Genomic DNA, 26,435 nt, shown 5'->3' with positions numbered 1-26,435 from the left:
TAACAAGTTACCCCTGTGTTTATCCAAGGAGAGCCTCACGGAGTTTCAGGATGATTCTTCAAAAAGCATCCAGTATGGAGATAATTGGCCAATTTCATTAACACGTATGTTTTTGCACATGGGAGGAGTATCTGGAGAAAACCCACCGGGTATAAGGAAACAACACTCAAAGCTACACAGAGATAGATTCACAAATCTACTTTTTCTACTGCCATTCACTGACCACATCACCACTTTTTGCCTTCAAATGTATGGATTGCAAGTGTGCGCTGCCATGCCTGGCTTCCCATCCTGGACATCTCCATGCCATATGCATATTTGACTGTTATAAAAGCGTAGATGTAGAATGTATACATGTTGTGTTTTATAAAAAAAAATGCCGCATAGTGTGTATGTGTGTGTACATGTGGGGAGCGGTAGCATAGCGGTTAGCACGTTGCACTACAAGCCCGGTGACCAGAGTTCGATGCCAGCTCACGGCCAACGCCAGTTACGATTGTCTGAACCGGTCCTGGGCCTCCTCTAGGTCCACTCAGCCTAAAATGAGTTCCTGGTGCATTGTGTGTAAACTTCGCTACTGGGGAGACAAAAAAAGCAATCAGACGTGGTGCTGGCCACCGACACCTTCATAGATGCTCGCTCACAGCACTTGTCACAACAGTCTGTTAAAAAGCTACACGTGGGATCTTTGTCATAACACAATATGCACACAAATTGCACCAGTGCCATGTTCATAAGATAGAGAAAAAAGTAGCGTTTCAATTTCACCACATTGCTCATTTATTCACGCAATTTCATATCAAAGTAAATGTCGCATCCACATTCGGACAGCTTTATATAATTCACATTCTAATTTTTGTGGAGTTGACTCAAGTGTGTGTGTGTGGGAGGGGGGGGGGCGGATTATGTATGTGTGCACAGCGTGTACGCACGCATGCGCGGCGCGCGCGTGTAAGAGATTAGCTCGAAGCACTTGGGCTCGCGCGGCGCGTGCCCAAGTGCCAAATGAGCAAACTCACCCCTCATGCGCCGCGGTGGCAGAGGCAGGTGCCTCGTTGCTGACTGATGGCAGATCCTCCGCCGCTCCGCTGCGGCGGGGCCATGGAAAGAACAAATCGCTTGTAACGCGGCTCTCCAAAAGCGGGAGGGTTTGGCTGGCTGGCCGTGTTACGCGAAAATAACCTCGCCGCCGTGAAACGCGAAGCACGCAGAGAAATGCAACGTTGCGCGGCGCAACCGACATTGATTAAATGATACATTTTTGGGAAAAGACCAAAAAAAAACCCAGTGGAAATGTCCTAGACATGTTCGGTTACGTGTGTTGAACTTCTTTCGCGTCGTACGTAGCCAACCGTGCTAATCGTAGCTGCGCGGGCGGGGGGGGATAAACAACTAAACACAACACTGTTCTAGAGAAATGCGTTTTTGTATCTAGATTTAAACGTTGCGTAGCTCCAGCCGCTTCCTAATTCTTAAATCAAGATGTCCAATGGTGCGCATGCGCACAATTGTCGACGCACCTCCGATTAGCACGGTTGGCTGTGCACGCTGCGAAAGAAGTCCAACGTGCATGCACGCGCACGCATTTGCGCCCAAAGTGGCGTGTCGCGTTTCACTATCGCGACTGCGGAACAGGAGAAACGCGTGCCCTTCGTGCTGACGGCGTCACACGAACAGGCGAGCGCTCCCCGCCTTTCTCTGCGAAGCAAACAGTGGGATTTGATGGCGCAGCTGGGCAGGATGGAGTTGGGGGTGATGTCGTCTTCATGGACAGGTGCCAGCGGGGAGGGGGTGCTTTGTTCTCGAGGAAATAGAGGCAGACCAGAGCAAGCGTCGCCGTTGTTGAACATATGGATAATTCTGGTCAAATTTGCCCGATGATGCTGGATGTAATCACCAGCGAAATGTCGTACTCAAAAATTGTAAATGTTGTGGATTCACTCTTCAACACACCGGTGGGCTAAAGTAGTGAACTATTTGTCTTTTGTCAACGTGACACATTTTTTACTGATTGGCCGTGTCGGGTAGTGGAGGGTTGCGACGCATTTATAAATAACGCGATCTAACCCACAAACCTTTATTATGAATATGGATAATTATTAATATAATGTATACACGATACTGGAAATGCACATTCGCAACGCCAAAAATGAAAGTTCATTCGAAATAATGTGCAGCCTCTTTGTCGATCCAACTTCTTGATGAAAGTCTTCGTCCCGTGCCTCTTTGGGTTGTATGACGTCAACTTCGCCATGGTGCTCGGTGCCGTTTGGTGAGGGAAGGAGGAGGAGACCCAGGACCAGCCCGGATATCGCTCATGTCAGCTGTGGCCGTGAGGTCGCCGGGTTAATAGTGCAGTACGTTGTTGTTACTGTACAGCTGTGCTCCCACATATGTAACTCCCCACATTCACCATTAATGGCCATAATCTAGAGATAAAATGTAAAGGTGCAACCCTGCTCAAGGCTCAAGCCACTACTGGCAGTAGGGCCTCCACTCGAGGGAGTTCTACAGAGCCCCTCTAGAGGTTTATTTGTGTGTATTATTCCATAATGACATACTTTTCCTTACCACTTACTGTGGCGTGCCAATGTTTAATGCTGGGTGGACAGAGTGTGGGGATATGTTATAAACTTGTCAATTTAATTGCAAGTCCAGTGTGCTAACCGTTACACCACAGGAGCATCTGAAACTAGAGAAAACGTAGCATTGTTTATGATAACCTGGGCTGAAAAGTATCTACCATTGTAAAAGTGACTCAAATCTGAAAAAAATAAATGTAATATTTTAGCTAATGACATGTGCTCAGAGAAAATCACGTTGCATGCGAAACGTTCCACAGTTTTATGCTATAATCATCAGCCATACTATTTCCATTGCCGAAGGCTTCCCCATGCCATGGCCATCCCTCACAGTATTGCAATGCCACAATCCATCTCACTCAAGCACACGGGTGGGCCTGATCACTGCATCTCTGCAGTGATGATCTTCTTGGGTGTGTAATGTCCTTTAGCTGCAATTTCATTACCATTCTCTCAAATGGTAGTGCACCAACATCTGTTGTTGGCTTGTACTCTCCCCCAAAATCTATGCTCCCCATCTTAACCATCCCACAGTGGCCAGTGTGATTCATGGCAAGCCGATCATATATTCATGAAATTTTGAAAGTGCTGTACATGTGCAGTTATAAGTACTGGTTGTCCAAATGTAATAGGCAACATCATGTGTCGTTCCAAATACTCTACTGGTCCATCTTTGAGATTACTCCATTCAGTATTGCATGAATTCGTCTTCAAAAATACACTCATGATTCACTAAATGATATTACTAGAAAGTTTACCAGGATACAAACATTTATATATAAGCTCTCATTCCATGCTAATAATGTATTGGGCGTGTATAATTTCAATATGTACAGTGTGTTTAAAACAAAATATTTTATTTTAAAATAATTTCTCGTGTAAACAATTCTTAACATAGCCAGTTAATAATGCTGAATGTTCATGATGTAAATTTATAAGTAAATAATTGTAACGAATTTCCCCCTAAAATATACTTTTTAAAAAAATGTAGAATTGACAATTTAAGTTATGCATTAAATAACTTGTATTAAATAAAAAAAACTATCAAACCATTGGCCCACTTGCGACACTACTTTCACTCTCTGTTTACGACCAACCTCTGGAAGGCATTGTCATGATGGAGGGCCATCTAAATTTAACTTGTCCCCTGCAATTGAATTGGAAGGCACTCAAGAAGATAATGTACAGACGTGAGCTGTCTGCCACGTTATTTCATAAACATGTTGAAGGGCATGTAGCGTATGCTGATTGTGTTGGGCAGGAACACTGCTAGCCAGCTCAGAGGGGATGCACTTTTAGGCACATTTGACATTCACAAAGGCTTTTACAATGAGTTTCGTTGAACCCACAGTGCTTGATAAGCCGAAGCCTGTATACAACGTATTTTATTTACTCGACATAACCCCAAAAGAAGCCAATTATTACTATAAGCCTGTTTATTACACGTGTTGGTCGGGTAGTCAATATATCCTTGCTTTGACTGGGGCACTAGCAGGCTTTGGCAATAAGTTACGGCCACTGGGAGTAGGGTTTCATTTGAAGTAATTCATCATTGCTGAGAATGCTACCTCTTCGGTGTGGCACGTGTGGTCTGGGTCTGAAATGCTGCTCTTCTCTACGGGCTCATGGTAATTTATTTTCAGCTTTGCTATATGTGGGTGATGGGGGCAACTTTTCCACTGGCTTTTTGGATTATCTTCAATGTCATAAAGTAGCCAGAGAAATATGGCCATGCTTAAGTATACCGGAAAGGTGAAAGAATTGGCTCTGCACTGGGAATGTGTAGCGTGGCACGCATATTAAAAATATAAAGGCTGTGTTTATGATTATTTATTGGGGTAGTTTCCCCAGGCAAGCCTCAATGAGTCCTCTTGACTCTTTTTCAGGAAGAGTCGTGCCAAGATTTCGCAGTAGGGGGCGACGATTGCTATTTATAATCCCAATCGAGTAATTTTTGAAATGTTACAACCACCGAGGTTAAGAACCAGGCTACAGTCTACATTATAGACTGCCAGCACACTCACCGAGGTTAAGAACCAGGCTATTGTCTACATTATAGACTGCCAGTACACTTACCCAGATTAATAACCATTTCTACAGTCTACATTAAAGACTGCGAGTGCACTCACCAAACTTAATATCCAGGCTACAGTCTACATTATAGACTGCCAGTACACTCACCCAGATTAAGAACCAGGCTAAAGTCTACATTAGTTTTTTTTGTTTTCTCTTATTTTTATTTTATTATTCATTATTTTTATTAACTTTATTTATTACTATTTTTCTATCTACTTGACTTTACCGAAAGAACCAAAGAATATGAATTCCTGCAGTCACGAAAGCTTTAAATACACAAATATGCTTTAATTCGTACGATCCAACCCAAATATATACAGTAATACCCCAGTTTATATCGGGAATGCGCTCTTGAAAGGTATGACAAATATCGAAACGACGTAAATCATCTACTTGACTTTACCGAAAGAACCAAAGAATATGAATTCCTGCAGTCACGAAAGTTTTAAGTCAAAATTTAACTTGAGAAATGTTTGACCATGACGCCGGCACACAATAGCCTACTCCTGCGAATGACATCGTTGGATCTTTAACCTCCACTGTAAAGTAGGCGGCACACATCTCGTCAACCCGCAGCAATAACAAGGGCAGCCGCTGAACTCGAACCGTGAAGCTCAGCAACAAGTGGAGAACGCGCTACCGCTGGGCCCCATCACCCGCCCGAAGTGAATTGCATCCAAATTATGAAGAAACTCCAGTTGAAAATAGTATTTACAATGTAGGAAAATGTTAAACAAAAATATGATCTGCATGTTTTTAAGAACATGACAATTACGATCAACAAAGAAAGACATCCAAGAAATGCATGAGAAGAACTTCATTCTGTCTCCACATGAAAAACACATTCCTGCGGAGGGAGCTGGTAGGAACGTTGGGTTGCTCGGTCAATGGCCAGGGTCAACGGCGGCGTGGTGTATTCCGCAAATATGGGCGACTGTGAGGGCGGGCACGAGCCGGCGTGAGTAGGTTAAACGTTGAGTTTTATAAGGGCACCACGGGGTGACCAGCCCCTCCCCACCCAGCCCCAACCCTCCCACCCCCCACGCAGCCCCACCCTACCCACCCAGCCCCTCCCCACCTAGCCCCTCCCCACCCTGCCCCTCTCCACCCAGCCCCACCCCTCCCATTTTTGGATGCACGACGGACGGACGGACACAATAATCCCCTGTGGGCTGGTGTAACCAGGAGGTTCCTACCAGTATAAAAACAAATACTTGTCCATTGGCCTTGGATTTCCAGACCAATATTATCCAGCAGCATTTCCTTAAGAAAAACAAACTATGAACCAGTTTCGGCTTTGTTCAATAAATTCTGCTGGGTTGCCAGATGTTAACACTAACAACTAAACCGAAACTAACGCTAGTGGCAAGAGCACTCTATGTAAACAATGTGGCCCTGTTCAATACAAAAAGCATATTGCTTACAATAAAATGTTATATTTCCATAGCCACGTACATTTATTCAGGTTCAGTGTGGGATGATATGCCCACGAGTTGCTACTGACCTGCATTTGCAGGCTCTCGCATGCACGTGGAGTGCCCGTGTTATGCGCTGTCTGGGTGTGGCTGTGTCCTGGAGAGAACCCTCCGCAACAACAAAAAATTGGCAGCACATCACAGGAGTTGTGCAATACTAAATGCAGCATTAAGTTTTTGAAATTATTACCAATGTAGCGCTTACATAGCAGCAGAGAAGTCCAGCCCAGGACATAACAAAGGGTTTTCATCACGGAAAACAAGGAGGCTGTTTGTAACTTCATGTGATACATCGCATCTTTGTTTTTTTTTGCCAAGATTTTTTTTATTAAGAATTGTATTAATTTAAATCTTAAGAATAAAATTGCATGGCAGCAAAGAATTAATTATATTATTGGTCCGTAGTTTTTTTAAGCACTTTATTCCATACTCGTTGGTTCTTTCGGTAAAGTCACTTAGGTATAAAATAAAACAAATCACGACGTTTTGGGCGCAACACAAGCGTCCGTCATCAGGTGTGAAAGCATGATCTGCTGCTGAGGCAGACTTTATTCCAGTTAATTCCAATTTGGCTTCATTATAATTCCTCCCAATCACTCATTGTTCATATTTCGCCTTGTATCTTTGTTACCGGTTGCTGGACGTATTGTTTTAACGTATATAATTAATTTGTTAAATGTATTTAAACAACAATAAAACAAATAAAACACAAAAAGGTACGTAATATTACTTCGGGAAGGCAAGAAGCCGGGTCGACAACAACACGTGCAAGTACAAAGTAAAACCCCGGGGGAAAGGTAGAGAGAGGGGATGGGGAAGGAGCAGGCTAAGTGGCACCCAATCATCACGTCCAGCATCAACGGAGGAGACCCCAACACGCCAAATTACCCACAATCGTACAAATTCACAGCATCCGTGTAAATACGTAGAAAAAGTTTACAGACGATATTTATCCCTTTCATCTCCAATGTCTCTAACCAGGTGCTCAACATTGGCAGAGTTGATCACAGATTAAACAATGGATTATTTTTCCACTTTCAACCTTTGAAATACGAAACAAAATTATAATATTTTATACCAGGTAAGGCCCACTGAGATATATAGCTCTTATTCAGAAGCGACCTGGCTGAAAATGATAGCTCAACGAAGTGGCTTATCACGTGGACATTTATAGCAGCCAAACACTCTAAATGTGGAGGGAAAACCCGAAGAACCCAGAGAAAAATCCACACGGCCACGGGTGGATATACAGCAGGCGTCAGCGTCGTGATTGAACCCACGACCTCCTACATACCAGGCGAGGGAGTTAACATCTCGCCACTGTGGTTGCCCCAAATTGGGACCTCCAGCTAATTGAAAAGTGGGACATCTAGAGAGGTGCAGTAGATTTGCAAAAAAGCACGTGGATGAGTATCCAGGGAGGTGCTCTCTTGAGAGACTATGGAAATCCACGTCAGGTGTGGGGGGAGGGGAGATGGAAGTGCCACACGCCTTGTTCATTTCCGCAATATAATTCTCGAACATCTGGGCACGGCGTAAAGGCAAACTCGGAAGTTTGTGCTGTGGGGCGAGAACATTGTGGGTAATCGGGTGAGGTCGATAGTTCGCATTTATGTGGCGTGAGCGTGTATTGCGGCGGGTGAAGGGTAATATTGCAAATTGGGGAAGAAGACGCACAGTGGAGCCAGTATCGCAAAATGTAGCCCATCAGACCACTTTCCACACTTGTTTTGTCAACGAATGGGATAGCATATCACTGTTAAAAGCTGCTGTGTGGGGCCTTTGGGAGCAGATTATGATCAAGAAGGAGAGCAAAGACCTCTGAGATATTTTTTTTTCGTCTTTATTTGGACCCTTTTCACCGATTTTGGAGGCATTGAGGCACCTGGAGGGTTCGAACGTGGGGGGGGGGCAACGATGGCTCGCCTGAACTGGGGCCAATGAACGCAGCAGCAGCAGCGTGTATTTATAAACAGGATTCTCACAGGACAGATGAGGATAAATATGAGGAAACCTCGGCACTCCACCATTGGCCACTGTTATTTTCTATCTTTGTAAAAACCCATGGACCGTCGTCTCTGGTGACTGACACATTCACGTGTGTGCTGACGACATAGTCATTTTCTACTTCTCTTAAACTGTATGCTGTTTACCCGTGCCGCTTCAAACTTATTTCTATTAATATGCACGCGCTATTCTTAGAAGGAAACATTTGTTCTGAATGCATATAACGTAAACTGCATTTGACTAAATACAAGACCCTGACAGCGACGTTGTGTGCAAAGTGGCTTAACTGCATTGCTTAGCATATCTCTGTAGATAAATACATTTAGAGCAAATGGCAAACATGTTTGAGCTGCAGGAATTGAAGTGTCACCTCCATGCAAACTGGCTCGATATTGAGTGCACTCCCCGTCAGCCTTTTAGCGCTTAAAAACAAGATTAGATAAAGATGTCCCCTGCCTGTTGTTTATTATAATTATCAGACTGGCCAATTTTAACCCTTCCCGTGAAGCTATAGTTACTTGTGCTGCTGGTACAACACATGCATTGATCCTGTGTGTCCCTAATGCGAGTGATAATGCAATGAAGTTTTCACATACTTCACTGTATCGATTTTACACATTGCTTAGAATATGTAAGTATGCATTCCAAAGGGTGTGTTTTTTACTCGATCATTTGATTCAAGTTTTGATTGCTATCTGTGTACATAACGTTAGTGATACACCATTGCACACAATGTCACACAAGTATTTGCGGTAAAACATAAGCGACTTGCCTGCCTTGGCAGTCATGGTGTGCAATCAAAGGCTGAAAATGCTTTACCCGCGTCCTCATAACCACTGCCTAATTGCGAAACAATATACGGAAAATTCACCAAACATTTTGGGTAATCTCCTTTCATCAAATAAACATATTAAAAAAATTACGTAAATAAGTTTATGAGTGTTTCACTTGATTGAAATACACATCATATGTATTACGCTATTGTAATTGCCAATTTACTACTGGAATGCCCTATGAATAAAATATCATGCATGGATGACTTTTAATCTTATAATGGAAACGTGTAACCACATCCGTTTTTCTTGAGCTGAGTGACATCGGCTGATAACATAAAGTCTTATCACAAGGCACTTACCTAAGTACATTTGCATGTAACATGAACATTATTTTTTGCGGTATGCTCATGGTTACGCTAAGGAGTGCAGTTATTGATTAGTTTATGTCTATTAGTGAGGCAAATGAAGACGTGTTTGTTTCATATTCTTCGGTTTTTTTATTTTATTTTACTTTTTAATGTTTTTACCTACGTGACTTTACCGAAAAAACCTAAGAATATGAATCATTGCAGTCACGAAAGCTTCAAATCTACGTGTTTGTTTGTTAAAACTGAGATAGTTTCTATGTATGTGTAGTACCGTTGAGGACGCGTGGACACCCGAGTAGAGGCACACGTATTTATTTCACAACAGTCACTGGGGACATACAGTACTGGAGGGGGTATCGGCCCCCTCACCCGGATAGCTGGGAACACACGGCTAGCTACCCCTAGCCTGCCTCCTAATCCTCCAATTACTGGGCTAGGGGAGGCTGTCTGGCCCGACACTGGTCAGTCGGGCTACGGTACCCGGAGTCCCAGAGTCCTGGCTCTGGTTCACAGGACCACGCCGCTGGCTCGGTCCTGCGCGGCCCTGACAAGGGCGGCGTCCCAGGGGAGTCCAGGGCTCTAGCTAGGCAGTCTTCGGTCGTCAAGAGTTTACTTAAACATTCTGCCCCGAGCCCTCTGACACATTCCCCTTTATACTCCACCCCCGCTGAGGGGTGGGGCCCCGGGCTGCCTGGTGCGGACGTCGTTGAGAGCACCCCCCCGTGCACTCACGTAGCCCCGCCCACTGTGTTTGTTTCCCATAAGCTGCCATGCATAACGGCTCTCTCTCTATCACCCCTACACATACAGCTCCTCCGTAACACCCCTACATCACCCCCCCCTGTACAGCTCGCAGCCGTCCCGGCTGCAACCTTGACAATAAAAGTTTATTCACCCCTCGATCCCCCAGCGTGTGCCTCATTTTTACAACAATAACGCAACGAGAAGAACAACAGGAAGGGAAAATAACCCGACGCACCCCACCCCCGAATAAATACGAAATCCGTACAACCAACGTATATACATTTTTTTCAGGAAACCCCCCAGCACACACACAACACACAGCGAACACAACATTCGTACAATGCAATGTGCCAGGAGCACACCACCGACGCCGCACACAGTGAGCATAACATGTGAACGTACACAGGAAAAAAAAAATATTAAAAAAAAAAATATTAAAAAAAAAATTCTTTTTTTCCTTTTTTTTTCCCATTTTCACTCCGTGCGTCACAAGAGTCTGCGCATTTTTGCGCGCGTCCTCGCCGCAGGCCCGTCACACAGGATGATCCCGGCCGGCAGGCCGTCGGGTGGCAAGTGTCCATCTCCGAGTGAGTCTGTTGTTGACGTCGCAAGACCCTCGGCATCCCCCGTGGGGGTCGTCGGGCATGAGCCCATCACTCCCGGTGCACCTGGGGGCGGGACAGCCGGCAACGCGTCAGACGAGAGCAGCGGAGACGAACTCTTTGAGTCGGTCGCCCCCCCACATGTTTGGCCACGCGCGTGTGTAGTGGGACCTCGCACCGCAACGAAGGGTTTGAGCCTGGAGGGGTCTACAAACCACCGGCGCTTCCCCCATTTAATGCGTACGCACTGAGGTCTCAGGACCTCAACCACCTCGACGGGGCCCCGCCACGGCCACACCAGTTTTGAGGAGGTTGCGAGCGGTACCTGGGGACAGTGCAGCCATGCCCTGTCCCCCGGCTTCCACTGTAGCACATGCGCGCGACCCAGTCTGAGGCGCTCATTAGCCCTCTGCCGCATGTCAGAATTTTGCATGGCAGCATCCTGCGCCTCTGTCAATTTTTCCAGGTTAAATTTAACATGTTCGGCCAATTGAGTTTTTCCCTGTGGCGCTGGGATCTGCAGCTGGGCCCGAACAGGTGGGTCAGGTTCGCGGCCATACATAAGGAAGAAGGGGGAAAATCCCGTGGCAGCATGGGGGGCCAATCTGTATGCTGCCAGGACCCCCTGAATTTTCAAGTCCCAATCTGTCTGTGAGTCCGAAACCTGCTGTGACAACATCGACGTGATGGTACGATGCAACCGCTCGACCATCCCGTCGGTTTGTGGGTGATATGGAGAGGTCCGAATCTTTTTCGTGCCCAGGATCTCACAGACCTGTTGAAGCAATTTGCCAGAAAATTTTTTACCCTGGTCGGTCAGCAGCCGCTCGGGAGCACCTTTGTCAAGGACATATCCCTGGACAAAGGCCTCCACGATGGCTGCTGCCGACTGGTTGGCCAGGGGCCAGGCCATAGGCCAGCGCGTGAAGTACTCCACCCCGGTTAACAAATATCTATTTCCCCTGGGGGTGGCGGGGAACGTGGCAGTGCCAACGTGATTGGCAACAGGTTCCTCGCAGGGCACCGGCGTTGCGTGAGCAAGCACGGTCCCTTGAGGAATTACCACGGCCTGCGACCCCACATTGAAGACCGCGATGAAAGGGTCCCCGTCCCCCCTTACGATGGTCTGGGCGGGAATTAAATGCGGCCCGCTAACCCCGGCCCTAGATGGCCCCAGCAGGACACCCTGGTCCCCAACACCCTTAGCGAAGGGCCTACGAAGTTTTAGGGGCACCAACATTTGTGCCCCCGGCGGCACGCGAACCGTTTGAACGACAAACGCCGGTACCGTCGCGAACGCCGACCGAGCCGCAGTAGGGGAAGGCAAAAACGCCATCCGTCGTCCCGACGGGAGCTCAATGCAACCTTGATCAATCAAAATCCGAATTGGCATTTTGCCCAAGAAGTCCGTCCCCAGCAGGCACGGAACCGCCAGCGAGGAGGAAACAAAAATGGGGCCGGACAATTTAATATCACCGATCGAAATTTGTGCGCGAATCTGACCCATGATACCCAATGAGCCCCCGTTAGCAGCGTAGAATGGGACATTAACCGGTAGCAAAGGACGACTCTGGACGGGGAGAATGTTGTATATGAGTTCCGAAATGATAGTCGCCGACGCTCCTGTATCGACGAGGATACGCACTTCGACCCCGTCAATGTGCCCTACTACGGCCGACGACCCCGACGACGCCGCCACAACGCGGTGGGCCAACACGGACCACTGCCTGGGTTCGATTTGGGTCCCCATAGTGGTGCGTGTTGGCCCGACGGTGCGCAATGTTGGCCCCCCCGTTCGTTGCGGTGTGCTTGTGTGTAACGGGTGTGTGCTTTGGCCAAACATGTGGGGTGCCGCGACTCGCCGGGTCATGTTGATGGAGCTTGGAAGGAGGAGGAGGGCCGGCGTCCCGGCGAGGCGTCGTCCCCCGCTGTCGAGGAGAGCGGCACCCCGAGGCGACGTGGCCCCGGATGCCGCAGTTATAGCAGCGCGGGAGCGCAGGCGGTGATGACGGACGGTCGGAGCGGCCCGACCCATCCCGGCCCGCCCGTACTCCCACCCTCTGCTGCTGTCGGAAGTCGGCGGCGTAGACCTCCTCCGTCGGGGGGGTGACAGCAGCCACCGTACGCCCGGCCGCTGCCCTGCTGGCCTTCCGTCGATGTGACAGGAGGTTAGCGTGGAGGAGCCGCGCCGCCTGGAGGGAACCCATCTCCGTGTCCTCCTGTGCGACGATGGCGATGTCCAGGTCGTCCGCCAGCAGAAGAATTTTCTCAGTGACCATCGCGTCCATGCCTTGGTCATCCATACGAGGGAAGGCCGTCTTTGCCAACGCCAGAAGGCTCGTACGGTAGGCGAGGGGCGACTCCTTTGCACCCCGCTGGCGATCGTAAAATCGCTGTCTGCATTCCGCCGAAGGTCCGTAGACCCCAGCCAGCAACTGCAGCGCCATCTGAAGAGTGGAGCGCTTGTCCCTCGGTGCCGACGTAAGAGCGGCGAGGGCGTCGCCGTCGAGGAGCGCCGGCAGCGCGCAGAGGGCTTCGGCGTCCGACCACCCCGCCATTTCTTGGTGCGCGAGGAAGCGCCGCTGGAACCCCCCCCAGTCGCCCTCCTCAGCTACAAACTCTTTCAGCGGGGGCAGCCTTTGGTGTAGCGCAGCGATCGCCGTGGAGGCCCGCGCTTTGCTGTCCCCGCAACTCGGCTGAGCGTCGGCACGAACGACAGATGGAATCGCCTGTCGCGCTGATGGTGACGCTCCGTCCGTTGGTGGTGACGCGGCAGCCCCTGCGAGGCCGATGTCGGACCCCAGGTTGAGGCTGGCCACGCCCTCGGCAGCTGCTGCGGCGATGGCAGGAGATTCAAAGTTGTAGTCAGTAGAAATGGCGGGAAGGCGCAACGGTCGTCGGCCGTCCTCGCCCCGCGGAGGTCCAGCAGCCCCCAGCTGAGTGATGCTCTCGAGTGTGGCGGCAGCAGCATACAGCAGCTCCGCCAGCCTCGCGTGCGCCAGCCGAAGTCCGTCGGATGGCGACTCCCCTTCCTCCCGATGCCCCGGTAAGGATGCATTCGGCCCCGGCTGCTCGTTGCCTCCATCAGCCGTCTCTGGCACCGCACTTCCCGCGGTGTCCTCCGCCTCCTGCACCCTGGCCCGAGCTGTTCGGCGCGTGTCCATGTTCGTTGTTGTTCACTTCTGTCACCAGATGTAGTACCGTTGAGGACGCGTGGACACCCGAGTAGAGGCACACGTATTTATTTCACAACAGTCACTGGGGACATACAGTACTGGAGGGGGTATCGGCCCCCTCACCCGGATAGCTGGGAACACACGGCTAGCTACCCCTAGCCTGCCACCTAATCCTCCAATTACTGGGCTAGGGGAGGCTGTCTGGCCCGACACTGGTCAGTCGGGCTACGGTACCCGGAGTCCCAGAGTCCTGGCTCTGGTTCACGGGACCACGCCGCTGGCTCGGTCCTGCGCGGCCCTGACAAGGGCGGCGTCCCAGGGGAGTCCAGGGCTCTAGCTAGGCAGTCTTCGGTCTTCAAGAGTTTACTTAAACATTCTGCCCCGAGCCCTCTGACACATCCCCCTTTATACTCCACCCCCGCTGAGAGGTGGGGCCCCGGGCTGCCTGGTGCGGACGTCGTTGAGAGCACCCCCCCCCCCGTGCACTCACGTAGCCCCGCCCACTGTGTTTGTTTCCCATAAGCTGCCATGCATAACGGCTCTCTCTCTAACACCCCTACACATACAGCTCCTCCGTAACACCCCTATATATGTACAGATAAGAAGCATTATGATCAATGGTAATTGCACTTGAAACGGTCAAATTGTGACGTTTACAACGATAACATGTAAATGTGTTAAGTCAAATTCTGACGAATGAAGCTCCTCCTCATCGATTGCTTTGGATTTTTACGACTGACTTGAACATCAACATGCCAACAACGCGCCGCTCAAACTGCTCTGAGTTCCATCATGCAGTGCACTCGGAAATCTATGGATCAATGTCAACGATGTTCAACATCCCATCGAATACATCAAAAGAGCAAATCGCGACTTTCTTTAATAGTTTCGGTTGATATAGTGGGTGATTCACTTTGTTCAAAACAAGAGACAATTCTCGATGTGTGTGTGTGCCGTTTTGTAAACGATTCCTCTGATGTGGGCGCCTCTGCCGGTGACACCAGCTGCCGTTCTTACCCCCACAGCTTCGGCCAATGAGATGGTAGTAGACCTCCGTACCCCGTGGACTACAGCCATAAGCACCTTCCCAAAATAACCGCGGCCGTTAGTGGAGTGACGCGAAGTCACGGCATCGGCGGCAGAGCCTAAGCCTCCAGCTCGCCAGCATTCATGAGCGCTGGCCACGATTGTGCGCAAGGCTGATCTGAAGGTGTCGAAGCCTCACAGAGGTAAAGTTGACGCTTCGGTAACCGTCAAGTTTTTGTTTGACGAGCAGTCGGACAGCTGGATCCACAAGGGTGCAGGACGTTGATCCACCACTTGGCAATACTGAGACGACATCAGGTAAACCGTTTGGCTGATTCTCTTCTTTGGGATGCCTTATGTCCGTGGTGCAATGTTTGGGATGTATATGGTGCATCAGTCGGTCTGTGGTTTACATTCTATTTCCTTTCATTTGAAAGGAAAGAGAAGTACATTTCACTGAAAATGTTTGTATCAGTCAATCGTATTTTATGTGGACATGAAGTTTTGTTTGGCACTTTCTACTCATGGCATTTAACTTTGTCACCGTATCAGCAGCAGAGCCTCGCCTCCAGCTCCTGAAGATGGTTCACATATACATGACTTAGTTGTGTGCTTTTGAATCGTTTGTCTTGGCATTAATTTTAACAGTGTTGAGTTACTTTGCCAATTATAATGCAGATTTTTTTTTTTGTTAAAGTATTCACATTAATTAGAGGTGTTCGTTAAAATAAAGTTGCAAAATATTAAAGTGTTCCGCGCAACACTACAGGAATATCATCTTCAATTAATATACAGCTCTATAGAAAATGTAAATCACAGCAATGACAGTAGGTTGCAACTCATAATAATGCATTGTATGGTGTCAATGTGAAATAATTTTTACTGAGTCATTACATAAATGACATTTTTTCTTAATTTTGTCGGCTGTCTCTTTGCAACTGTTCATTAGAAAAGGCCACACGGCGCGCTGTTTAGCGGCTATATTTTTATCCGGTGGCCTGGAATCGGCACGCGTGGAGCTACTACTCCAGAGGCACGTGCGGCATTTCCCTCAACCACCACCACCACCCCCCACCCACCCACCGACTCGTGCTCCCGTGGCTCGCGCAAACATCCCTCCCCTATCGCCGCCGAGGGTCCACCACGCCGCCTGCTATCTCTCCCTCCCTCCCCGCCACCACCACCACCATCTCCTCCTCCCGCTTCCGCGGATGAAGTGGCGCGCGCGTGCCTTGGAGCTGTCACTTTCAGCGAGTTCGAGAACGGGGGTTTTTTTTTTACCGCGCGGCAACGCAACGCTCGATCGCTGCCTTCTTCTGGTGGTTCTGGAGTTCTAGAAGTAAAGCGATATCGGTGGGGGGGGGGTTGCTAAATATAGCCGACGACCTGCAGCAGAGTAATGCACACGACAGCTGACGCCAAAGGGGAGAGGAGGGGGGGCGGTGAAGACTGCACCGTAGGCATTTTCTGCCCTTCTTGAACTTAAAGTGACACAAGCAGGCGTGCGTAAACGTACCCTTTTTGAATAAGCCCTCAACAAGTTGTTCGTGTAAGAGTAAACAAATGTCATGAGGAGATGTCCCCTACGTCTCTTCAGGTAAATTTAGAATGTTTTAGGCCCGCCGTGGAGCAAGAATATACCGCCGGCGGGCGGGAGGCCAGAGTGGCTGATTTAGCTTAGTTCCTCGTGTCACCAAGTATTTTGGGATATTTTTCTGACAAACAAGTCCCTCGCACCAAGGTTTTGTGTTTCAAAAAGAATCGTGGTGGTGGTGGGGGTGGTGGTGTGGGGGGGATAAATCGGCTGACATTGCTCTGCACCGTTTTCTCCTTTGTTGCGTAATTTTCTGTTGCCCCCAGCGGTGTCTAAACATTATTGCGCGCGTCTTCTGCTGCCGTTTCCAAAAGTTCACATCAAGTTGGGTTCACGCCATGTCAATCGTGGCATGAAAGTGGCTAATTATATATATACGTCAATTTACAATAGTGTATTTATAACAGCGTGCATTGGAAGTCTATTTTAAAATGTTCACGTTAATGTAAGTGGTTAAAGCACATCTGAAAATAAAACACGTGGACATATATTTGCATGAAAATGTTACGTACACATGTAGGATAAGCAGAAATATAACTTGCAGTCCGTGAATGACACACCTACATTCTGCCAAAACAAAGAACGTGAATTAGTTTAATCTCCCATTGTCTTTTAAATGTTTATTGCGTGTGTTCCTTTTTCATTTAAGGTGGTTCTGACATTATTTCATGAAGGGTACCTTTTATGAACAATTGTTCAATATTAAATCTGGTACATTTAATTCATCAAGATTGCAGCCCATGTTGCCTGTATAGCAGGTGTGCTGACGTTAATGTTAGATACTTTCTGAGCCCTGGGTAGCGTATTGGCAACCTGCCTGGACTAGAATTAGTCTACCGATATAGCAACTCACTTTGCAGAGCAAACATCCAATTATCAGTGGTTCCAAAAAACTGAAATTCACAACTTTCAGTACAATTTCAGCATGCCGGCTACAGTACATGGAGTATTTGCTTAGCTGCACATTCCCACAGGGAGTCGTCTATGTATAGGTGTTGGTTAATTTTCAATGAGGTGCTTTCACAAAATAGGAATTCCCACTGATAAGGATGGAGAGCATTTGGTAACCAGGAATTTTGGGATCATGACAGTGATGGCAGGGGAGTAGAAGCGTTTGCGTGGTTAGGAAGTGACCTCAGCTCTCTCATGCTCCATACTTCCTCATGGGATTGTGTGATGTTATGGAACATTTTTTTGTATCAATGCCGTATGTGGGATCTTTAATGCTAGTACAATTACTGCCTATAAAATGTGGCTCATTGTGTCGAATGACACTGCTGAGTACACGTAAATTTGCAATTAAAAAAAACCTGTATATAATACTTTAATAATGTTCAGCCCTTTATCAATCCAACGTTAGATGAAAGCATCCCCACACTGTGTTGGTCATGGATGTTGCTTAACCATACTTCACCATGCTAGCGAGTGCAGGTTGGCGAAGTGGTGACTCAGTACGCGTTTGGATATTGAATGTTAGCCGTTGCTGTGAATGAATCTCAGGTTGCCGGGTGAACAGCGCAGTGCACTACACAATGCACCACTGCTGCCACCAATATCTCATAGTATAACTCATTGCATTTTACAACAAACTTAACGTTTTGTACAATAAACAACACGTGTTTTAATGTTCCTTAAGGACGTACAATGTTCGATGATTCACATTTTATCTACTTATGTTTGTGTCGTTATCACTCAAATCCAATATTATGAAAATCTATTCTACTTTCGCTGTGAATAACTTCAGCGAAAGTGTGTCTTCTTGTTTCACTCTCATTGTCACTTGTATGGTGATGCATTCTTCATACAATCTCATTGGAGGTGTTAAAACAAGTTTCCAATGGGGTTTAGAACATGTCATTTATAAAATATGTTTTTTTTTCATGAATACCAATTGAAATAAACAGTATCATTATCAAAGCCACTGAAGTTGAACTACATTATAACTATACTCTTTGGTTCTTTCGGTGAAGTCACGTAGTTAGAAATAACATAAAACAAATCACGACGTTACATTATAACTACAACCACCAACGGAAATTAACTACAGGAAATTATCTGAAGAACTTCATCAAGAAGAAGGCTCAAGATAAATATGAGGAATAAAAAGTTCCACGCGAAGTCTGCACAACTGGAGAACGCATCAGGGTATCTTGTGTTTATTTTGTTGTCCGTCCCCGCACCTCCGATTAGCACGGTTGGCTATGTTCGGTGTGAAAGAAGTTCAACATACATACAAGGACGTACAATGTTCGACTAATTCCAACACTTTCTATAAGCGATGAGAAACTCGTCGGACAGAAGAGTGAGCGAAGGCTGGAAACAAATAGAAGTAATATTATTTATTTTCACGTATTCTATACATTACACGATGTATATCGAAATGAGTTATTGGAAGCAGAGCGGGATCAATATAATGAAATAAGAGGATAAAAGGTTGGAGTGCTTTCGAAAAAAAAATACTTAATGATGAAAATTAACATACTAATATATCTCAAGAAGGGCATATTAACCAGCGCATATTACCTGTTATGACATATGCATCAGAAACATGGATATTGATAATAATAATAAACATTGATTCATGAAGCTTTAAAAGTGCACAAAGAAGCATCGAGAGGAACATGAGGATTCTCGAACATCTACAAGTTAAACACATCACATTGTGAGCTTTGAGCAGTACGCATCGCAGAAAGGGACGATGGCCAGTGGTCGAAATTAAGAGCAGAGTGGCAACCAAAGGATGGAACATGACTCATAGTACATCCACCGTGGAGATGGAGTGATGAAAGCAGCTTGTGTGCAAGAGCTACATGGATTGTTGCATCGCAGCTCCACTACAGATGGTGATGACATAGTGGCAGCCTTCATCCAGAAATTAATAGATCATGGGTGATAATGAAGATATAATAATTTAAGAAAATATCATGCGCAGTCTTGTCACATGACCAAAAACCACATTTGTCGAGAGGAAATGCTTTGTGCTATGAATTAGTTTTGTATGCTTGTTTGTTTACAAGCATTGCTGAAATATAAGCTACGAGTGTGTGCCAACGGATTGCCCTTGTATCATCAAACGTTAATGTGCTGTGGTTTTGTAACTGGAGTATGAGCACATGATTTGCCAGAAAGGGTGAGGATTCTGCTGTGGCATTCGCTCAGAAGTTGAGTAACATATCACTGGGAGTTTGCACATGAACGTGCTGCAGTGCTGACAACACAGTGCAATGTGCATAACGTCATGAATTGCAGTTTTCTCGGCGTACACATGAATAGCATTAACATGGCTATCCAACAGTATAAACAGCCTGATTTTATTATCGCATGACACTATAAGACGATTTAAAACCAGTGCGATATTAGTCTCGTTTCATTGTGCCACTCGATTTAACTTTTTCAATAAGAATTCACAACTTTGTTATGTATGTTGAACTTCTTTAGCACCGTACGTGGACAGCTGTGCTAAATTGGAGGTGCGAATCGGAGGTGCACAGACCCATTGACAAGCCGTACATAGCCAAGCTGTGCAGAGAGATGGTGACTAATCAGAGATGCCAACCGTGTTAACAAAAGCTCCAATAGTGAAACCACAATGAAGCCAGGAATAGCACATGCTACATTTTTAGATGGGCTATGACATAAACATCGAGAGGGTCGTTGGATCGTTTGAAACAATGCGGCAAGTTTCTTAAATACCCCCCAACTCTGTCCACCCAGCAGGAGCAATGGTCACGCCACAGTTAGTAGATGGGCAGGTTGCACGTGGTGGGGTAGAGTGTGGGTATCTCTCTTCCAAGATGTCTGGATCGTTTGGAGAAAAAAAGTAGGCCAAATACCCTAGATATCCTCCTAGTGCAGGCCGTTCTGCCAGGAGTGGCATGAGCGCAAAATTGCAGGGCTGGACCTTTTACCTACCACCTCTCACCTAGAGGCGTGTACGACACAACACTTCGTGCATTTATGTTGTTACTTAAACGTGCAGCATGCACTATTCCGAGGAGATGATTTGGAGCAAAAAGTTTGGGATTTTCAACTTAAAGCCACGATGGCAATAAATCACGTACGTGGACATAACGATCCGCTTTGCGGCATGGAGCGTACACGTCTGGTTAATGGCGAGCACTGACACAGTCTTACAAAAGAACATTTCAGAATCATGGGACTTGCCTTTTTCATTTGTGTCAGCATCTCGCCGGCTCTCACCAGCCCTTGTCCTTATCATCCTCCACATTGGAACGCCTGATTTCGCCCACCGCGCGTTACACCACATCACTGGCGTTCCATGTTTCTATGAGTAGTTCACATTGTGTGTCCATGTGTCAGGAGTGAATATGAAAGTAATGAGCTATTAGCTATGAATTGTGAAACCCACGGCAGCACTTAGCCACGGGTCGAATATACGTCTTCAAGATTAAAAGGGGACATTTTTTCTGTACAATTGGTCAGGTTTTGGAGATCAAGACACGTGTGTTCAGAGTATGAATTGTTCGGGCGAGGGCATTATTAAAACTTCTGAGGAGTCTAACGTGCACCAGCGAGCCAAATAATTGGCACATGAGTTCACACGGAAAGAGCACTCATGATGAAGAAAGTGAACACTGTCTGTAATTCGCGCAGCAGTCGTGGCGTGTGCATCGGTGACCTTTCCAGCGTCCAACTGTGGTGAGGAGCAATAATCCTCTTTCAAAATGTGCTAATTTTCTTTCCCAGGTGTAGCTCAATACAATCACGGAATTTGTAAAGGTTAACGCCTAATCGTATTTTAAATTCACTGCAGTAGCCGTTCAAAAGTTTGCACTCACTTTTGTTTTCTTTTTCGCAACTAAACTGTTTGTTTTCTCATTCATTCACACCTGATGACGGTTGCTTGTGTTGCAATCGAAACGTCGTGTTCTATTATTATCTTATTTTATTTTCTACGTGACTTTACCGAAAGAACCAAAGAGTAATTCCTGCAGTCACGAAAGCTTCGAATCTAGTTCAAACTCAGCATTTGAGTAGGCGGTAACTACTGGCTGCATGTGTTGCCGAGATAAAGGAAATGGTGTTGACAATGTCAATAGTTCCTTAGATAATTTTTCCACAATAAGAAATATAATTAATAAATTAACAAATGTTTATGGAATCGATGTAAAATGGATGAGTTTATTTACAATCGCTATTCATAAGACATCATAAAATGTAAAAGGTGCTTATTCCGTTTAAACTTGGCATTTATTTGTAAAAGAAAATCAAAATTACCTGAAAAAAGTGTTTATTCATGTTTCCTCGTTTGCATGGTGCTATTTTGTCAGAGCAATTGAATGCAACACAATAATGGTAAAGTGAGTTTCAAGTTGTCGCGTTTTTGTCTCGCCTTTATGACAGTATGCAAGAAGGAAACACAAACCCAGGAATCCCAGGGCATTCACCTGGCACACAGCAGCAGTGGGAACGGCATCAGAGCGACGCCCAAGGCCACATGGGAGACCAGGAATTCTCTCCAGACCTGTCGGCGTTCCTAAGCCAAGACGAGCTCAACAAGAGCGTTGACCTCGCCCGGGAGGCCATCGGTTGCCCCTCAGCTGGAGATGGGCACAGCTCCACGAGCAGACCAAATGCAGCGTGCCAGGCCATGCTGGGTCCCAGAGAATCTTCGCAAAGACAGGACCTCCAAAACATGGATAGGGTCCTCCAACAGAATCAAGCCCAAGCACCCGAGAGAACACTCAACAGCTGCCAGCCTGCGCAGAGCGACGACGAGTCCCCCAACCGTACTCAGCAGAATCAAAGCGGCTCAATAGACACAAGTTGCAGCGCGTATCGGCCGTCGGCCATTCGTGGCGGTGAAGTCGCCGGTTTCGGCCAGCAGAAGCAGGGCGCGGGGAAATCCGTGGGCAGCGAGACGGACTCGAAGCACAACGCGGCGGCGCTGATCGAAGAACTCTCATCCCTCTTCAAGTCGGGTCCGCCGCGGAGAGGCGGGCGAAACCGGGGGAGGCGTGCAGGCCGCGGGGGCCACGTCTCGACGGAGGACATCTGCCAGGCGATGGATTGTCCCAAGCAGGGGCCCACGGCTCCTGCGCCCGTCGAGAGGATCCGCGTGCAGTCCAAGGAGCAGCTGTTTCAAATGCGGCAACAGCAGCAGCAGCAGCAACAGCAGGCCCTGCAGCAACAGCAAGAGGTGTTGCCACAGCAGCAGGAGGACCAGAACTCATTGTGTGACTATATCCAGCAGCAGCAGCAACAGCAGCAGGATGTCCGTAAGCCAACCGAGCTCACCAGCTGCCAAGAAGATTTAGACGCGGAGCAAGATTCAAACCACAACGACCACCACCATCACCACCACCAACATCAAGAGGCGAGTGCTCAGCGCGAGTTTCCCAACCAGCAGCAGCTGGAGAACAGCGTCGAGGTAGCAGCAGCAGCAGCATCAGCGCAGCAGCAGCAGCAGCGAGCGGCACCGCCGGCGCAGGCGGTCGAGACGAGGTCCGTGGACCCCGCGACGTCGCTGCTCGCGAGGGAGCCGCCGCGTTTCACCACCAAGCTGAAGAGCCGCGAGGTTCCCGAGGGCAGCCGAGTGCAGCTCGACTGCCGGCTCAGCGGCGCGCCGGCGCCGTCCGTCAGGTGAGAGTCGCTCCCGTCGGTGGCTCGTGACCCGCGACTTGCGCTGAGCGACACCTGTCAACAAAGTCCCCCCCCCTTGTCGGTGCCATAGCTTTGTTGTTACGGAGTAATGCAGATCTTGTTGGTTACACCCCCACCCCACCCCCCACCCACCACCGTGCCCTTTAAACATCTCAACATTCATCATGCAGAGTCCCATCACAAGGGAGAAACACAAATAGGCAATCGCCACTGCTGCACTCATCACCACACCCACCACTACATACCGCCAACGCCTTATCGGTGCATATTGAGGTCTGCATCGGTAAAAGAGCGGAACCATTTCGAGGACATTCACATTATGAGGTGCATACATTATGTACTGTTTGGGTATCTGCAGTATTTCCCTGTGCCAAATGAACATTTTCAATTAGTCCATGTTTGCCTGCTGTGACACGGATGGGAAACATGAACGTTGACAAAAGATGCAAAGCGAAATTCATACTTGGAATTGTACTCCCGGACAGACAGAAAGAGGACGAAATGGATCAGAGATCAAACACGAGTAAGAGACGTCATATTGACTGTTAAGAGAAGTGGGCTTGGACAGGAGACACTGCTCAAAGGGATGACGAGGCCGGCGATGGAATGTCAGCTAAAGGAGGGAACATCTCAAAAGAATATTGAGGAAGACATGAAACAATAAAATCAGCGCATGTGTGGGGAACGAGATGGATTGTGTTATCAAAGGACCATGAAAGATGGTAACGACATGGGCAAGCCTTCATCCAGCAGTGGAAAGATAATGGTTGATATGATATGCAGTATTCATTGGTAGCGTTGTTTATATATTTTTTCATATAAGCTGTACTGTTTGTGTAGTTAATATAAATGTTTCATGGGACTGGTTTAATAATGTTTCATGAGTAGACGTGAACCCGTGGCTCAAAGTTCAAGGGTTAATTTAACAATTCAGTCTAAATTAAACAAAACAATGAAAACCAAATAATCCAAAATTCCATATTACAGCTATTCATAATCACCACCATTTTTGTTAATCCACTGCTGGAATAAGCTTTCCCCTTGCTGTGTCGAACATGGGGGTTGTTTGACCATACTTCACCATGCTGGTCAGTGGGCGCTTGTGAAGGCAGTGTCCAGGACCTCTTCAGATATCACTCACCACTGATATTAGCTGTGGCCAGGAATCTAGCTCAACCCACTGGGTTAATAGTGCAGTGCGTTAACCACTGTGCCACTGCTTCCCGACGGTATCATGCTGTAGTTCCCTTAAATTATCTTCATGCAAATTAAATTGGTGAGTAGCAAGCTGAATTAAATGACCATGGACATCCATAAATTCGTTCATGTTTAACAGTCAGTTGTGAGTGCATATCACCTTTTCTCACGTAACAAAACGCACCACTCTAAAGCTATTTGCTGATATATGTGCTGCAGCGTATATATTGTGTAGATTTTGTTTTGTCACATGCTTTTCAGACAGTCACACACACACACGTGTTCAGTGAATTAGAACACGAAGGGATGCTGGTTATGTCAGCAAGTTCCTCAGCTGAAACATTAGCCAAGCTGCTGAAGGAGTTGTGACAGAAATCCCTGCTGCCTATAAAGGCATTAACATCTGTGTCAGATGTTGGAGGGTCTTAACAAACACAAATTTGGCCAAATCGTTGCGGGTCCTCACCTATATATGAAAAAAAATCTATTATGGTTCATCATATTGGCTACAAAACCCTCTGTGATCGGTTATCTGAACCTTTATTTACAGGTAACACACACTAAGTGTCCGGAGGAGTTTTGTTTCTCCCCTGAATGTGATGTTGGGTGCTATCGTGACTTGCTCCACTTTATTCCATGTTACCAGTTCCACTCAAGTAACGTCAGTATATTTGTTATTTTTTTTGCTTGTATTGTCAATATGAACTATGACTAGCTTCACATAGTGATGTGTACACTTATTTTAAAGTTAACAACAAACACAACAGAAACGTATTATAGTGAATACATTCCCTTCACCACCATCACTATCATCAGCCATGATCAATCCACTGTTGGACAATACCTACCGAAGCTGTCATCCTATCTCACGTTCCTGCAATGTGATCATCCGCGTAGCACCTGCACACGAGCTGATTTAACTACTCCATCTGCTCGGTGGCCAATCCTGAATGAGCCCATGTCCTTGTCGCAAATTAAAACGTTCCTTCGGAGTGGGCACGTAGGAACTTGGTTGGACAGCGCATTCGTGCACGACAGACAGACAAATAATCCCTGGTGGGCAGTGTCTAACCTGTTGTTCCTACCTGTATAAGTGTAGTGGATCGTGTCGTGTATAGTGTAGTGTGTAGGTTAAACGTTGAGTTTTATAAGGGCACCACGGGGTGACCAGCCCCTCCCCACCCAGCCCCCCCCCAGCCCCTCCCACCCTCCCCACCCAGCCCCTCCCCACCCTCCCCACCCAGCCCCTCTCCACCCTCCCCTCCCGACCCAGCCCCATCCTCCCTCCCCACCCAGCCCCTCCACACCCAGCCCCACCCCTCCCACCCCCCCCCTCCCCATATGCACGACAGACAGACAAATAATCCCTGGTGGGCAGTGTGGAACCTGTTGTTCCTACCCGTAACATGGCGTTTCTAGGTTTAATAATCTCGACAAAAAAATATCACAATTAAGTTAAAGGAGGTGAAGATTTGGACCTTTGGTAACGATGTCGTTCAATAAGCGACAACTGGTGAGTAGGCCCGTTCAGAGAAATGGTGGGCCCCGGTTACACAAAGACACGTAAGCCGGTCGGCCCCATGCTTCCCCATGTAAACAAAAATCAACTCTTGTCATTTTTGGGGGGCCGCTAAGCTTACACTCCCCCCCACCCCCCTCCAGTTTTTTTCAGTTTCATTTATTAGGTATAACTCTGTGAGCCATAGAGCTCTTGATTATATAAAGTAAATTCATCCCCCCCCTTTGACCTACTGCTGTCGTTTTTCCTGCTGGTGAGCTACCGTGACCTTTTGTCTTGATGCACTGTAAGCTTGGATAGCAGCAGGCAGCTCGTGGGTGATGGTGCGTGTGAACCTCTTTTATTTATAGCGCCTCCAAATGGCTTGCATCAATTATTTCGCTGCCAAATTTTTAATGAAAGTTTCATTTCACACCTGTCCTGCTGGTATGAATTGCTGTTTTCAAATACATATCTAGTTTAGCCCTGTATGCAAGTAGTAACAATAAAAAAAAATCGGCAAGGAAAAGCACAGTGTCATAATATAACATACATTTTGTTTGTAACGTTTGCACGCAGCTCCGTAATGCTGTATTTCTGCAGAAAGCTAGCCAAGCAATATTACAGTTTACAAATAAAATGCCTGGTTATTAATTAAGTATTTCATACTTTGAAGCAAAGTTATTTGGC

General features: G+C 47.2%; 1 protein-coding gene across 1 annotated transcript in view; it reads left to right on the top strand.

Annotated features, from left to right (window-relative positions):
- Positions 1–1,632: 1,632 nt before the first annotated feature.
- LOC144934181 (palladin-like) overlaps positions 1,633–26,435 on the top strand; it is a 156,641-nt gene continuing 131,838 nt past the window's right edge. The window contains exons 1-2 of the mRNA XM_078859742.1: positions 1,633–1,774; positions 21,791–23,029. Coding sequence (XP_078715868.1) covers positions 1,767–1,774; positions 21,791–23,029 — 1,247 coding nt within the window. The 5' untranslated portion in view covers positions 1,633–1,766. The remainder of the gene's footprint in view (positions 1,775–21,790; positions 23,030–26,435) is intronic.

Source organism: Lampetra fluviatilis, chromosome 9 (assembly GCF_964198595.1).
Source record: "Lampetra fluviatilis chromosome 9, kcLamFluv1.1, whole genome shotgun sequence".
Classification (NCBI taxonomy): domain Eukaryota; kingdom Metazoa; phylum Chordata; class Hyperoartia; order Petromyzontiformes; family Petromyzontidae; genus Lampetra; species Lampetra fluviatilis.
This window is presented reverse-complemented; position numbering and strand designations above follow the sequence as displayed.